The sequence below is a fragment of the Asparagus officinalis genome, chromosome 5 (genome assembly GCF_001876935.1).
Source record: "Asparagus officinalis chromosome 5, Aspof.V1, whole genome shotgun sequence".
Classification (NCBI taxonomy): Eukaryota; Viridiplantae; Streptophyta; class Magnoliopsida; order Asparagales; family Asparagaceae; genus Asparagus; species Asparagus officinalis.
The window spans coordinates 88391593-88408151 of NC_033798.1; the positions used below are offsets into that span (position 1 = coordinate 88391593).

Consider the following 16559-nt stretch of genomic DNA (forward strand, 5'->3'; position numbering starts at 1 on the left):
TGTGTGTGTGTGTGTATATATATATATATATATATATATATATATATATATATATTAATGACAATGTAAATATCTTGAAATAAGGAATAAAAATTGAGGCTTATTGGCCTTTCTAATTGTTGTGTGTATTTATTCCACTTGTTCAGATGTGTGTGTGTGTGTATATATATATATATATATATATATATATATATATATATATTAATGACAATGTAAATATCTTGAAATAAGGAATAAAAATTGAGGCTTATTGGCCTTTCTAATTGTTGTGTGTATTTATTCCACTTGTTCAGATATTTTTTGTGCATAGTTTTGCTCTATTTGTTTAGATGGATGGTTTGAGTTGAATTAGCTTTGTATGTTGAAGTGACTCGAGTGTGTGCCTTGGACTTAATGAGGGCGCCAAGGTCTTTTTGTCGAAGTCGACCGAATGGTTAGACTGCTTTAGTTTTACCCTGAAGAGGTACCAGGGTCTTGGTGTCAAAGCTAACTGAGTGGTTGGGCTCCATGCTTTGGGTTTACTCACGATGACACCAAGGTCTTGGTATGTGTCTTGGACTTAATGAGGGTGCCAAGGTCTTTTATTGAGTGCCTTGGACTTAATGAGGGCACCAAAATCTTTGGTTGAGTGCCTTGGACTTAATGAGGGTGTCAACGTCTTTAGTTGAAGACGACCGAATGGATGGGATGACTTAGTTTTACCCTGAAGAGGTACCAATGTCTTTGGTTAGATGCCTTTGACTTAATGAGAGGGCCAAAGTCTTTGGTGAGTGCCTTAAACTTAATGAGGACGCCAAGTTCTTTTGTTGAGTGCCTTAGACTTAATGAGGGCGTCAAGATTTTTTATTGAGTGCCTTAGACTTAATGAGGGCGCCAAGGTCTTTGTTGAGTGTCTTAGACTTAATGAGAGTGCCAAGGTGTAAAACCCTAAAAGTTTGAATAAATTATGATAAATAGTAATAAATATGCTATATGGTTATAAACAATATATTTTGATGTTTGAGTATGCTAGGGAATAATTTGAGATCAATCCAATGTATATATGTGAGTACATATGAGAAACATGCACGAAATCATGCACAAACCTGAAACTGAGTTGTTAGTAGTCGACTACTACTCAGAGTACTCGACTAGTAAGGTTGTTAGTCAACTAATGAAGGCATTAGTCGACTAATCAGGCTGTTTCCAGAATTCTATCAGGTTTCGGGTTGGTTTTGTTTTATTTTTTGAACCCAGTTATTTATACCCCTATATATACCTCTTGTTCACGAATCTTCACATATTTTATCAGTACTTTCAAACCCTAGCAACTACCTCCTCCTCCTCATAAACCCTAGATCCAATCTAAGTGATTCTAAGAGCTTTGTGAAGCAAATTTCAACGTGAAGACGAGATTGTTTTGCTTGTGGCTAAGGGATCTGTTTTGGATTTGCGCTTTCAGGTTTTCAACAAGATCTTCAGGTAAGTTTTACCTCTGCTAACCCTACACCCATGTTTTAAACTATTTTAATGAGATTTGATTTGGTGTTATTGAGCCTAAACCTTATTTTCATGCACAAAAATAGTTCTTATGTAATATATGAAATAAAGATCTGACCTTTTCATATTTAAAATATTATGAGCAAATATCCAGAGGTAGATTAAGATTTGAAAATAATTAAATAAGGGGTTTAACTGAGTTTTGATGGTTTACATGATGTTTTGATGCTTTTGTACATGTTTAGGGTTTACATATGAATTTTAATGTAACAAATTTTTGTTCCATGTGTTAGATGAACATCAGTAGTGTTAAACAAGTTCTTAAAACATTTTATCCATGTTTTACAGTAAGCTAATTGAGTTAGAATCACAAAACACATACACGAACACAACATGCAGTAAGCATGCTTATAGCCTCTGGACGATTGACCGGAGGTACATGGCCGGTCGACCGACCAGTGTTTTTTTGTGCATGATGCATGTTTTGTGTAGTTGTTATTTGATCGAGGGATTTTCTCGATCAACCCACATTGTATTATGATGTTTGTTATCTGTTTAACACCTGAGGTATTTGTGAATATAAGATATAGATCCGCACATCAAGACACGTGCACAAACACTTGGATACATGTTCTTAATTGAGTATACATGAATAATTGAGATGCACGATGCATGTTTAAGTTGATAGTGTAGGAATAACACATGACAATGCATAATTCATCAGTTGTGGATGCTTAGTGATGAGTAGTTTGCCCGCAACGAGACCGCGGCTGTACCTCACTTAGAGTTGGTAGTTTTTTCCACAATGAGGCCACGGTTGTACCATACTCAAAGATGATCGGGGTTTTCGGATTGGGTTGATACGCGTACACTCCGTTGTATGATCATCTGGATGCATCATCCAGAATAAGGTGATTTACTTATCTCCGTAGAACGATTGAGTAAGGATGTTGATTCCACATGATATTGTGATGTACCTTACAAAAGTATCGTTATTTCAAGTAGAGGCATGTATATGTACACAGTTTGTATTATTGCTCCCATGTTAGATTACCCGAGAGTAGGGTACATTTCGGATGCTTGGCACACATGGCATGTTCTATGGAGATGATTGCGTTGGATGAAATATTTCTTATGAATGCGCCAACTACCCGAGGGTAGTCTGAGATTGTGACATTGGTTCATCATGGTTGAGGCTTGTAGTTGTAGTACTTATTTTATGTGTTGTGTTTCATTCATAGGATTAGAATTGGTATTTAGCGATTCATAATTTGAGACATGGTATATACATGAGGGTTTCCTTGTTTGGATTATTAATTGGTATTTAGCGATTCATAATTTGAGACATGGTATATACATGAGGGTTTCCTTGTTTGGATTATTTTGCTCGATGTACTAATTCTCGTATTGTAGATTTCTAAATACTAATTTCAACTTAGTGTATTATGAAAGATTTTATACCTATATGTACTACCTGTATTTTCTTATACACTCCTACCACTTTCCCCTGGGGACGATAGAGATGATATCGCTAGCGTTTTGATGCTTGTTGTTTTCCCCCTTTTCAGGCGGTGAGTCAGGGCACAGAGAGTCGTAGGTTGATAAAGATGTGTTGTAGCTTCCATCTAATTTATTATATTTTGTAGATATTTTTAGAACTCCACAGTAAATGTCTATTTTTAGATATTGGAGTTGTGTTTTTATTTTGTTGAGGCTGAGTGCCTTAGTGAGATTTCATTTGACTCTTGTGTTGAGATATATTACATTTGTTCCAAATTCAGGGTTATTTTATTCTATTTTAGTTGGGTCCTGATGATGGTTATTTATACACTCCTTTTGTGTACTACTTCACTATTCTTTACATGTTTTGTACCTATACCTGGTTGTTGATTCCACTAGAGAGATAGTAACTGTGATAGTGAAACATATTATTGCACGGTGTTGGTGCATGACAGGTTTGATATTCTTGGATTCACCTTGGACTGCAGCCTTGTGTGAACCCAGGGGCGTCACACAAATATTAAGGTGAGATAGGACTCGGCCTTAGGTTCCTATAAAGATAAAGTATTACGAGAGTATAACATAAGAGTTAGAACTCAAAAATTTATATCATAGAGGAGATTTATATTTACAATCATTGGAAGTATTTCTTAAGGTGCTCGATGTTCCAACGAGCTGCAAGATTCTTCCATCGGGGCTTCTTAGCCGGTAGGTGCATGGTCGCAACTCCTCAAGAATTATGTAGGGTCCTTCCTAATTGGGAGCTAACTTGACGTGCTTGGTGTCCTTGTCGAAAGCTGCCTTTCGAAGGATGAGGTCACCGACATTAAATCGAACTTTGATGTTATAGTGTCAGGCGATGCGCTATTGATTGATCACTTAGGATTGAAGAGCTTATTCTCAGACTTTATTAATGAGGTCAAGTTTGATTCGAAGCCCTTCTATGTTCAAGTCTTCGTCAAAATGCTGCAGTCGGATTGTCGTCATGCTGACTTCAACTGGGGTGACTGCTTCAGCTCTATAAGTCAACTTGAATGGGGTTTCTCCTGTAAAGTTCTTGTTATTCGTGTGGTAGGACCATAGAATCCTAGGCAACTCTTCAAACCAATTTCCCACCACCGTGTCCACCTTATTCTTTTGGGTTTGAAGGGTGCATTTGTTAGCGGCTTTGGCAAGTCCATTGCACTTGGGGTGAGTGACTAAGGAGAACTTGAGGCGAATGTTCCACTCTTCACAAAAGCTTTGAAAGCCCCCGCTATCAAACTGAGTGCCATTGTTTGTCACAAACAAGAGGGGTACACCAAAATAGTGGACATAGACCTCCACACAAAAATTGTGACATTAGTCTCTCTAAGTTTAGCCAACGGTTTGGCTTCAATCCACTTAGTAAAGTAGTCGATTGTGACAATTAAGAACTTCCACTGCCCAGAAGGGCCCAACAAATCCAACCCCCATTAGGTGAAAGGTACTGGGCTCAGAATGGAGGTGAGCTCAGTGGTTGTTGCTTATGGAATGGCTGAGAAAAATTAGCACTTCTTGCACAAAGAGACCAGCTTTTTGGACTCGACCAGTATGGTGGGCCAATAGTACCCATGGAGAATGATCTTCTGGGTGAGAGTTCTAGCCCTAGGATGATTCCCTCAAGTCCGTTCATGAATCTCTCAGAGAATATAACTAGCTTCAGCAAGCTGAAACACCAAATATAGGACCCCACACCACTACTAGATTATGACAGCCGATAGAGTTGGCTATCGAGCATGAGATAGTGGTAAGCATTTCTTTATAGACTCCTAGCTTCAGCAGCATTCTCTGATAGGGTCCCCCGTGTTAGATAATGGATGATGGGATCAATTCAACACAGCTCAACGGGCATCTCAGCTTGCATGACAGCCTCTAATGCCTTGATGATGTTAGGGCGCTCGAGGGTATCAATGTACGCTGGCCCCGATCTACTTCCCAAACTGGTTGATTTGAGCTTGGATAGAGCATCCGCCCAAGTGTTGAGGGCGCGGGGGACTTGGGCGATTCTAAAATCAGCGAAATTGACTAATAGATCTTTGGCCTCTTTCAAATATAGGACCATTTTAGAATCTTTGGTTGCATACTCTCCATTCACCTGATGGACAACAAGTAGGAAGTCGACCAAAATGTAATGGTGTTCAGCTTTTACTGCTAAGGCGGATCGAAGACCTGCCAGAATTGCTTCATATTTGGCCTCATTGTTAGAGGTTGAAAATGCAAAATTTATGGAGTGTTTGTGCATCGATCTGTCAGGGCTGCACAAGCCTACTCCTGCTCTGTTGTCGACATCTCCAGAGAACCTGCCCACTTTTAGCAACCACCAAGAGGTGAATTCCGGGAAGCTGTATTCAAGCATGTAGCGTGTTCGAGGGGTAGGCACCTTGGCTGCTTGAGATGTTGAAGGCTTCTGTTGTGTTATTGATAAGGGTGCAACAGATTCATCATCCGATGGGGTCGACTCAATAAGGAAGTCAGCCAAAGCCTGGGTCTTGATTGTCATCCTTAGTTCTAACTGTACATCATGCTCACTAAGCTCGACCGAGCAGGCGACCATTCCTCCCAAAGTGGTGGAGCTTCCAAGTGCCTTCTTCAGAGGCAAACTAGTCCGCACAATTACTGAATGTGCTTGAAAGTAGAGGCGGAGTCTCCTGGAGATGGTGACGAGGATGAAGGAAGTCTTTTCTATGAGAGGGTAGTTGACCCACCTTCAATATTCGGTTGACATAGTAGACTGACTTTTGGGTGTTCTCCTCTTCTCTAACCAAAAACAGAGTTGACAACTTCAGGAGAGACAGCCAAGTATAAATACAAGGTGTCTCCTTCCTTAGATTGACTTAGCAGCAGTTTAATGCTCAAGTATGTCTTGAGATCTCTAAAGGTTATGCTGCACTCGGCCATCCAGCTCTTACTTTCCTTCAACCCCTTACTTTCTCTCAGAATCTTGAAAAATAGGAGGCTCCTCTTGGCTGATTTTGAGAGGAAACGACCCAGTGCAGCTATCTTCCCACTCAACCTCTGGATGTCCTTCAATGTGCTCTATGGTGGCTATCTTCTCAGGGTTGATCTCAATACCTCTTTGGGTGATCATGAACACAAGAAACTTTCTCGATTGCACGCCGAAAGTGCATTTGGCTGGGTTGAACTTCATGTGGTAGAGCTGAAGGATGGAGAAGGTTTCATCAAGGCTAGCTATGTGGATTGACGCTGCTTCAACTTCATCAGGATGACGTCCACATAGGCTTCTATGTTCTGGCTAATCTAGGGCTTGAAGATCTTGTTGATGAGCCGCTGGTAGGTGGTGCCTACATTCTTAAGACCGAAGGGAATCACCTTATAGCAATAGGTTCCTTGGTCTGTAATGAATGAGGTCTTCTCTTGGTCATGCTCTGCCATACGGATTTGATTGTAGCCAGAGAACATGTCCACGAAGCTGAGTAATTCATGTCATGCACTTCTGTCAACTAGCTGATCGATCCGAGGGAGGGGTAGCTATCTTTTGGACATATCTTGTTGAGATCAATGAAGTCTACGCACATCCTCCACTTATTAAGAGCCTTCTTCATCAGCACTACATTAGATAGCCATTCGGGATATTGTACCTCTCGAATGAATCCGGCTCTTAGGAATCAGTCGACTTTATCGATGGCCGCCTTCTACCTCTCAGGGCTGAGATGTCGCTTCTTTTGTTGAACCGGCTTAGTGTGCTAATCGACTGCGAGCTTATGGCTCATCGCTTCGGGAGGAATCTCCAAGAAATCATCTGGTCCCCAGGTGAACATGTTAGTGTTAGCTAATAGGAACGCAATCATCTCCCCTCGTTGAGGCTCAACAAGGCCGGATCCGATCTTTACCTTCTTCAATTCTTCTTAGTCAATCGATATCTCCTGAAGCTCCTCAGCTGGAGTCATCCTCTCTCGCTCCAATTTTTTTCTCCATCTATAAGCAAGCTTTTTTGATGGGTAAGGTCTCTTACACTCTATTTTCCTTTGTTGATAGTAGATAGCAGGATCTAGCCTCTCGTGGGTTGATTCTAACCATGCTGACTCCTTTCAGGGTTGAAAACTTCATCATCTGATGATATGTGAAAGGGATAGCTCATAAGAGGTGGAGGGCAGTCCTGTCCAATATGACATTGTGGGCTGACTTGATGTCCATCACCACAAACTGGACATGAACAATAGACTGCAGAGGCTACTCGCGGACCGTTAGGGGGAGTGTGATCATTCCTTCCGGTTGAAGTGCATGCCCCGTAAAACCGATGAGCGGCCCAAACAAGGCTGCAATCAGGAATTATCGATTCCCATCTGGTTGAAGGCATCAATATACATGACATTGACTAAGCTTCCCATATCAGCCATGATCTTCTTGACTTGGAAGCCGTTAATGTCAGCCGTAATAACAATAGGGTCACCATGAGGCGACTCAATGTCCTTCAAGTCTACATCGCTGAAGGAAATGGGCTCTTCTACTCTTGGCCTCTTGTCGCACATATTCACCTGTAATGCTCACTTGACATATCTCTTCCGAGCATTATTAGATGATCCTCTAACTGCGGGACTCCTACTAATAGTATTGATGACCCCCTTGTGGTTGGGCTCGCGGGTCGAATAGTAGGCTGTTATTAAGGGTGAGGCGACTAGGAACGGGACCTCCTGTCAGTTCCTACTAGGGCAACTTCCCTTCTATCTCTCTGGGAGACTAGTTTCCTAAGGTAACCTCTCTGTATTAGGTCATCGATATCCCTTTGGAGGATCCTGCAATCATTGATGAGATGACCATAATCTCTATGGCCAAGATCTTTGTGGCCGCATTCTTGTAGGCTCGAGCATCCTCCATGTTTATATATCCATGAGTTTTGGCCATCAACTGCTCATATATAGAGCATTGCTTCTTAGCGAGTGAGTCGGGTAGCTCATTGTTCGATAGACCGGCCATAATGGCAGACATGGTGATCACACTTACCGAGTCGTCAATCTCCAACTGCTTTGCTTGGAACCCCTTGAAATAGCTTCGGAGCTCTCTCCAGACTCCTGTTTCATCTGTATCAAGACATGAGTAGGCAACTTCTATTTGGTGTCATCCAAGAAGTGGTAGACAAACTTCAGGCTGAGGTGCTCGAAGCTACCAATGTACTTTTTCTCCATGTAGTTCCACCAGAGCTTGGCACATCCCGATAAGGTGATAGGAAAGCACCTACAGATAATGGCCTCAGACGCCTGCAACATGCTCATCATAGCACAATAGTTCTAGACATGCTCCATAGGATCCCCTCACCCTTGTATTTCTCTACTTGGGGCACTTTAAATTTCTCACAAGTGGCAGTCATGATGTCATCAGTGAGAGGAGTGTTCCCTCCAATGGCTTCGGCAATTGGTCGGTAAGTCCGATCATAGCCAGAGGTCATGCAGGTAAATGAGGAGCCTGGAGCAGTATGATAACGCCGAGGACCTAGATAAGCTCTTATGGTAGCGTGCTCCCTACGATCATGACCAAGGTTATGACTCTCATCAGTCACTTCCTCATACTGAGAGTCATGTCGACGAGGATCTGTTTGGTGAATCGGTTGGCGTGGAGGAGGAGACGCTGTTGGCCTTCTTGTTTTGATGATGTTTAACAAACAATTTACCACTAATGTTGTTTGTCTAGTATTTGTGTTTTCGTATTTATTGTAGACAAACAACGTTGTTGGAGGATGGATGGAATAGAGCTTCAACGATGATATCCAAAGGAGATTGGCGGAATGTCGGTGAAGCTTATGCAATTCAAAGTTAAAGATCAAGTTCAAGCTTCATCCGCAACGTGTACCAAGTTGAGCTACAATGAAGATCAAGATTGCTTGGGTAATGTAGTTTAGGATTTATATTATGTGTGTTAAGTACTCTAAGCTCAATTATCTATACACACACATTTTATTGGTTTCCTTGTATATATATGTAGTCACATATATATACAACACAAGTTTTAGTTTTCATGTTTATAAATATGAAATTACATGTTTCATATTTATTATTGTGATTTGGTTTATCTACTTAGATATGAAACAAATATATTTTCATATACATACTCATAGGTTTCATTTTCTATTGTATTTGTGAAAATATTGTATTCTTAGTTTGTAGACTTCAATATCAATTTATACATATTTTAATAAGTCTATAAAAACATTTTACAAAGTTTCAAAATGTTGTTTAAGTCAAAATATCAAAATATCAATTTTCATGTTTTCATGTTTTTGAACATATTTGCAAAATGATGATATTTTTCATTTGGGAAGTCCTTTTTCAAAACCAGTCGTTGTAACATGTTTATTATCATGTCTACAATCATTCCCCAAAGTTTTACATTTTTTGGAATTTATTTGATATTTTTAAACAGTGTTTTAAAATCAGCAAAACATGTTTTTCATATGTCAGATTTCGGTCGACCGCACCGGTCGACCAATCATTTGATCTTTCTTCACTGGGCGACAGAGAGTCTGTCGGTCGACCGGTCCGGTCGACCGAAAGCTCCATCGGTCGACCGTTTCTCTGAGCTGTTTGCTGGGGTTTTTGGTCATTTTGTTTTGGGGGTTTTTGCTGAGATTTCTAGTGGGTATATATACCCCATTGCTGATGTCTTTTCAAGTTGATTAAGAGAGTTTTAAAAACAAGTTTAAGAAAGTTTTAATCAAGGGTTTATGTTTGGTTTAAGTGTGTTTATAAGCTTTTAAGCATTTGAGTGTTTTGGTTTTGTGAATCACTTCCACAAGAGCTTGAGGAGATCATCTATTGGTGTTTGAGCATCCAACTCTTCTCCTTCCACTCTTGATCTATTGAGAAGTTTTCTAAACTCAATCTAGCTTCATATTTTATATTGTTTGATTATCTTTTTATTAAGCTAGTGTTCATATTGAGTTTAGTTGATTTTATTATCTCTTTGTTCACACACAACCTATTGAGCTTATTGTATTTACATTCATAGTATAATTTAGGGTTGTGGGTTTGTGACTTAGAGTTGTGCTTAATTGAGTTCTCACCTTGTTTAGAGAACAAATCATTTGATTTATACTGTGCTTATTGTGAGGATTCACTTGTAATACACTTGTACACCGAGAGAAGTGTGTGGTGAGAGACGGGGTCGAATCCAAGAGGAGTGGCGTCGGTTGACGTGCCTTGGGAGAGGTTGTAACCGAGCACTTGAGGAGGAGGACACGGGCTAGGACCAACACTTAGTGTGTGAGGTGTGATTGCATAGTGATTGTATTGTGAGGTGTAAACGTTGTTCGGGTGAACGTAGAAAACCCGGTTGTGATAGTGGAGATCTCCTCGAGGTGAGGAGCGGGGACGTAGGTCGTGGGGACCGAACCTCGTAAACATATCCTTTGTTTGTGATTGCATTGGCGCACTTGTTTTCATTTTCATATCTTATATCGCCTTTGTGTATTGCTCATCATATTACCCTATCACTTGTGTAGATTGTTTATTTTACCCTTGTGTTAGTTCATATATCCTTGCTCATATATTTGTAATATCTCATTGATAGGATATATTCATTTGTTCATATTGCTTATCCTAGCTTACGTATCTTGTTGTATTTTATACTTGCTAGGATAACTTGATAATTAATTTTAATTGGTATTTAATCGGATTAGATTAGCATAAGACCCTAATCACCCCCCCTCAAGGGTCTAACAGACGCGTCCTTGACTCGGCTCCTCTATCGTCCTGCATGAGCATCACACAGAGGTGGAGGATCTTTAATCTGGGCTTCTGGTGGAGGATGAGTTGCCGAAGGCTGGTCCTCTAATGATAAAGGAGCAACGGAGTAAGAGGGCTGAGAAGGATGAATCTGATGGAGGAGTTCGGTGGTGAAAGCAGCAAACTGCTGCTGAAAAGCTTGAGTGATCTGTTGGGTGGACTCTTCAAGCTGGGTGACATAGACTGGATGCGATGCTCTGAGGATGGACTGATCAGACATATGCTCATAATCAGACATAATTGTTCGGAGAAGAGAGAAGGCCCTACAGTGGGCGCCAAACTGTTGATGGCTGATATCTAACAGTCAATGAGATCGAAATATTAGGTTGACGGAGGTCCTCTAACCCTCCGAATGTCCGGTTCTGAGATGTGTTGTTCTTCCCTCCATAGTTAGCAAATCGTAAGAGGGGGATGTTGGTTTTCCCGGATGTTCCTCCGACGATCAAGTCAGTAATATGCTTGAGTGGAGAAGTAACTGAACTATAGTAGTTCTTAAGCACAGTGGGTAGAGATTAAGATCTTATTTTATTGTTAAAAATAGTACCCCTATTTCTAGTGGTAGTAGGGGGTAGGATGGTAACTTTGATCCAACATGGCTAGTGGCCAAGTCAGCATCTGCTTTACAGGCGTCGGTCGACGAGTAGAGGAGAGGTCATTTTAGATATAATGCGAAGTGCTTGGTGGCATACAGTGCCGACGTGGTCCGATGTATCATAAAGACAATTGAAGGTAGAGAAATGATGGTGCCGATAATATATTTAATGGTATTTATTACGAGGTGATTGGCTATTAGTGCGCTGGGGGGCTCAAGCCTCTAGGTCGTCATCACCTTTCTACTCGTCCGGTAGAAGGTTGAGAAATACCCTCACGAGATGTCGGCAAAATGGTCAATCGAGTACGTTGGTTAAGAATTCGACCCAGCCAGGGGTCAACGTGTAACGCCTTTTGAGTCGTCCTCGCGAGATGCTGGCTCGTTGAGTCATCCGAACTAGGTCTTTGGTTATCTTAAAGTGAAGAATTGGCTCGATTATGCATATTGTCGGATACTTGTCTGCTTCTGATTAGAGATTACGTTTTAGCACTAGGATGACTATAGCAGGATCTATCTAGATATTCATCATTTTCCTAAATAAAATCGAGCAAACCAATATTTTAAATTGTGTAGCGCTTGCTAAACAAACTTAACTGTCACATCAAAGCATACTAAATTATCAAATTGAAAATGATAATATCATCAAGTCAAATGGACCATGTAACAATTTGACTTCTTTGTCTTTCAAGTGACTCATCCTAGAGAATCCAAATGCGGTCTAGTGCTACACATATCACAATACATGCTTATAACATACACACGGCGAATCTTCATTCCCTATGGCTGAGAGCCACCACTACATCTCACTTGTAGGTGTCATGCATAATAATATGTTATAACAAAGTTATCATTTACTAATTATGGGTTAAGCACGATTTAAAAAATTTCTAAGTTAGATTACATTTCAAAGCAAGTGACACATCACAGTGAATGATCTAAAAAAATAATTTCTAGGGATATATAACAAGTATAGAAAACGATACTTAAATTATATATGCAACAATTAAATCTATTAATATTTTAAGAATATTACATAATTTATATTGGATGTTCAAGGGCATATTATCACTACTCTAGCAAAATCAACATAAATGTTGATTTTTGCGTCGTTTCACCTCGTACCCCCCTTATACATATTTCCACCTGTACTATATCATCTCAAATAAATATCAGTACCATACAAGAATTTGTTATTACTCAAATAAGAGCTATTATACAGACTTCGTCCTAACATTCCTAACTCTATAAGACCCTAACTACTCAAAATCAACTTTAACTCCATCATTATTTCACGGTTTTGGATCCACTTTACTGTATCAAAACTAAAATTTTTGCGACTTAGCAAGTGTTTACGTTCTCTGCCTTGCTCAATAGCGGATCCAAATCTCATCTTGTAGAGCGTAAGCTCACACATCGACCAAAAGAATTTAGACATCACTTCGTAAGTTACCAAATCAAATACGGTCAAACGATGTGGACCCATCCCGCTTTAATCTCTGTCCATTTGTAGAACCCAACAATAAATATAATCATGTCTATTGTTGCGTCTCCATTCCAACCATTTTGCTCTATCTTTCCGTCTCTCTAAAATGAGTGCCTCCTCTTCTTCTTCCCTTTTCCGTCTCTTCACAATTATCATCACACTTTCCATTAATTTGTACACAAGCACCAGCTGCTTCACTTCCATCGTCAGCTTCGGCGACTCGCTGACCGACACCGGGAACTATCTCCTCTCTCAAGCCGAGCCCGACGGTGTTGTCGGTCACCTCCCTTACGGCGAGACCTACTTCCATCAACCCACCGGTCGATTTTCTGATGGCCGAATCATTCTCGACTTCATAGGTTAGTTACCTTACTCTCTTTTTTGTTATTATTATAAAGAGAGAATTTACTTGTTGGTCGTTGATCAGCCGAGGCAATGGGATTGCCTCACGTGCGGCCGGTTCTTGGCGGATTACGGGACCGTGTGTTCCCGCACGGCGTGAATTTTGCGGTCGGAGGAGCGACTGCGGTCGAGAGCGGCTTCTTTTCGGAGAGGGGAATCGAGGCCGGTGTCAATTTTTCGTTAGATGTTCAGATTGAATGGTTCAAACAGCTGTTGCCTTCTCTATGTTCCTTTCATTGTTCAGGTACACGAAACAAAAACTGACAACTCTATGAAGCTTGAATTTGTATAAGCAATTAATGATGTGGGAGAGAATCCATTGTGACAGACGGTAGTTGTGATTTAAGCAAGACACTTTTCTTTGTGGGGGAGATCGGAGGAAACGATTACAACGTCCCATTCTTTGAAGGGAAAAAATTAGATGAGATACTGACCTATGTGCCTCGAGTTATTGATGCCATAAGTTCAGCAATAGATGTAAGCCCTAACTATTTTAAAAATGATGCGTTAATTACGGAAAACGTCCCATGAAGTTTTTGGGAGTTGCAGTAAACCGGCCCCGGTCAACTATTTTTATTACAGTAAACCCCGGAGAACTTTAGGAATTGTTATACATAACCCCTGTGAATTGTTTTATTTCGCTAAATTTCACATGAAAATTTCTCATTTAATCTCCAAATTAGCGCTGTCGATTCTAATATCTCATGTGAAAAAAGGTGAAAATATTCTTGTAGTCTCAGAAGTTACCTACTTTTCCTTTTTAATAAAGGTATTTCTTTGACATTAAGAAGAAATTTTGTCTTTCTTTTTTTCTTTTTTTCTTTTACATGTGCTTATCAGTGATATGTTAGAGTTGATGGTGGATAATGTGGTGATTCAAAGATAAATTTTCAGGTAAGATTTAGTAAAATAAAACAGTTCATAGGGGTTATGTGTAGTAACTCCTAAAGTTCAGGAGCGGTCTAGTCTAATAAAAAAGTTTGTGGGGGGTTTACCGCAACTCCTCAAAGTTCATGGGTTTTTTTAAAATTAACCCAGAAACAATTCAGTTTGCGCTAATTAAATAATGATATCTTGATTCGATTGTTGTAGGAATTGATTGGCCAGGGAGCAAAAACACTGGTAGTTCCCAGCTACTTACCAGTTGGATGCCTCTCCGGATTCCTCACAATATACCCAGACTCTACAAAAGACCCGAAGTCTGGCTGCGTCAAATGGCTAAATGAATTCGCAGAGTTAAGCCAGTGATCAGAAAACTCTTCGAATGTTGGCCGGCAGTCCGTCAACGTTGCCATCGCTTCCGGGCCACATTCAAATCTAGCGAAAACGTGACTAGCTGAAGCAACGCCACCATAGAACCTCGTTCACCAAGTGCCACACCAATGTTTTGGTCCAGCCGTAGTTTGTGTGATATTAGATTATTTGACTAGGTTAAGTTACCAGTCTAAACTGGCTTGTCGTGTGCTGATATATATATATATATATAAATTATATAATATTAATATATAATATATATATATAGTAATATTATATATATATATATATATATATATATATATATATATATATTATAGATTATCACTAGGGTTTGCGAAGGGTTATTATCTGCGCTGCTCGGTGTTGGGGAGCCGTATAACTATAAGATAGTAGCGCAGAGTGCTGCAGTCCTGACAAGGCTGGGGTGTGTAGGATCCGTCGAGGTTTATTGCTGGAGATGGGAAGGGCATACTCACTGAAGCGGGCTTATGACCGATCGCTAGGTAAACCATTGAATTCGTGGACCATTGGCTATACCCGCAATTAGAGATGCGTGTTGTAAAGACCGCGCGCAGTGAATGAGCTGACCATTGCGCCGTTGTCGTCACAATATGTACCTGAATAATACTAAAGAGGAAAGTTCATAGCAGAATAATTATGAGAATTAGGGGTGGAAATGAACCAAATAATTAACAAATAGTTCGATAATTGTTCGAATAACTATTCGGTCATATTCGATTCGGTAGTTCATTTACCGCTAAACAAATATTTTTTAGTATTCGAGTTTACTAACGAATAGAATTTAACCAGATGCATATCCGATTCGTTTGTTTATTAAATATTCGTTTAAAATTTGATCGCAACTAATTATTTGTATTATTGCACATATGATGTTATATTTTTAACCCATTTACCATTTCTACTTAAGTTTTATACATTGATTTTAAGATTCAAATAATCTTAAATCTATTTTCTAATTAAAATCTTGATTTAAATATATATACATCATATATTATAAAGGAATAATTTTTATTTATGAATTTTAATACTATTTGAAAATCAAATTCTTTAGCAGAATAAATATACTTTGATATTCGATAAGTATTCGTGAATATTCATGAATATTTATCAAATACCAAGTATTCGAGTTCGAATTCGAAAAACTAGATATATGAATATTAGAGTATGCATTCGAATTCGATAATTTTAAACAAATACAAATACGAACACTTTAGTATTCGATTCGATTCGATCATTTACCACCCCTAATGAGAATGTAGTCCTTTCCAGTTCGAGACGATAATGAGGGAGGAGGCATAGGTCGCACGATCTTGTTGTGACCTTGGCTTTGCTTAATGCTTGCTTGAGGGCGGTTGGAAAATAAGCTCTACTTTTCTCATTCATTGCCCACCTCTTTTTTTAAGAGGTGGGTGACTCCCCTGAATTCAAATAGAAATAAGCACAAAATTCGATTTTTAAACATAACCATCAGAGACTATTTTAATTCATATGGAACAACTGTGACTATTATCTCAGGATAAATCACAGTTATGCAATAACATTTGAACAGAAAGGATTTATTTAGAATATAACTATTTGTCATGAATGGGGGGGGGCGCATTTAGTAAAGACTTCGATTGGAAGGTCCAATATGAATAAAATTCTTTAGTGTTCCCACGAACGCTACACCGTATCAATAGGAGAAGATCATGTGGGACAAACCACTTCCAAGTAAGACAACGATAGAATTAAATAATTTTTCTTCAGTTGCACACCCTCCTATTGCTACGGTTTAGTGCTCATGGAGCACCTATGGATTTTTCTTCCAATATGACTCCTAAGGTCTTGGATTCAATTCCCATATAAAAAACATATCTATCATATGAATATGAATCAGATCAGCTATAATATTTATCATATATGCATATGTTTTTACTAATCTTGAATATGGATAAAAGTATATAAATAATTAGTAATAAAAACCTGTAGTTCATATCCAACAAATTCGAAATATGGGTATAATCAATAAGCGGAAGACTAATATGAGGAGAACATACTACATCAAAATAATAATAATAATCACAATAAT

The 16559-nt window shown here is 39.4% G+C and overlaps 1 protein-coding gene across 1 annotated transcript; it reads left to right on the forward strand.

The window, feature by feature from the left end:
- LOC109842960 (GDSL esterase/lipase At1g28600-like) lies at positions 12893–14468 on the forward strand. The gene is made up of 4 exons (XM_020411879.1): positions 12893–13170; positions 13239–13457; positions 13542–13690; positions 14306–14468. Exons 1-4 carry the CDS (start codon positions 12918–12920, stop codon positions 14459–14461), a joined length of 777 nt encoding a protein of 258 aa, XP_020267468.1. The 5' UTR covers positions 12893–12917; the 3' UTR covers positions 14462–14468.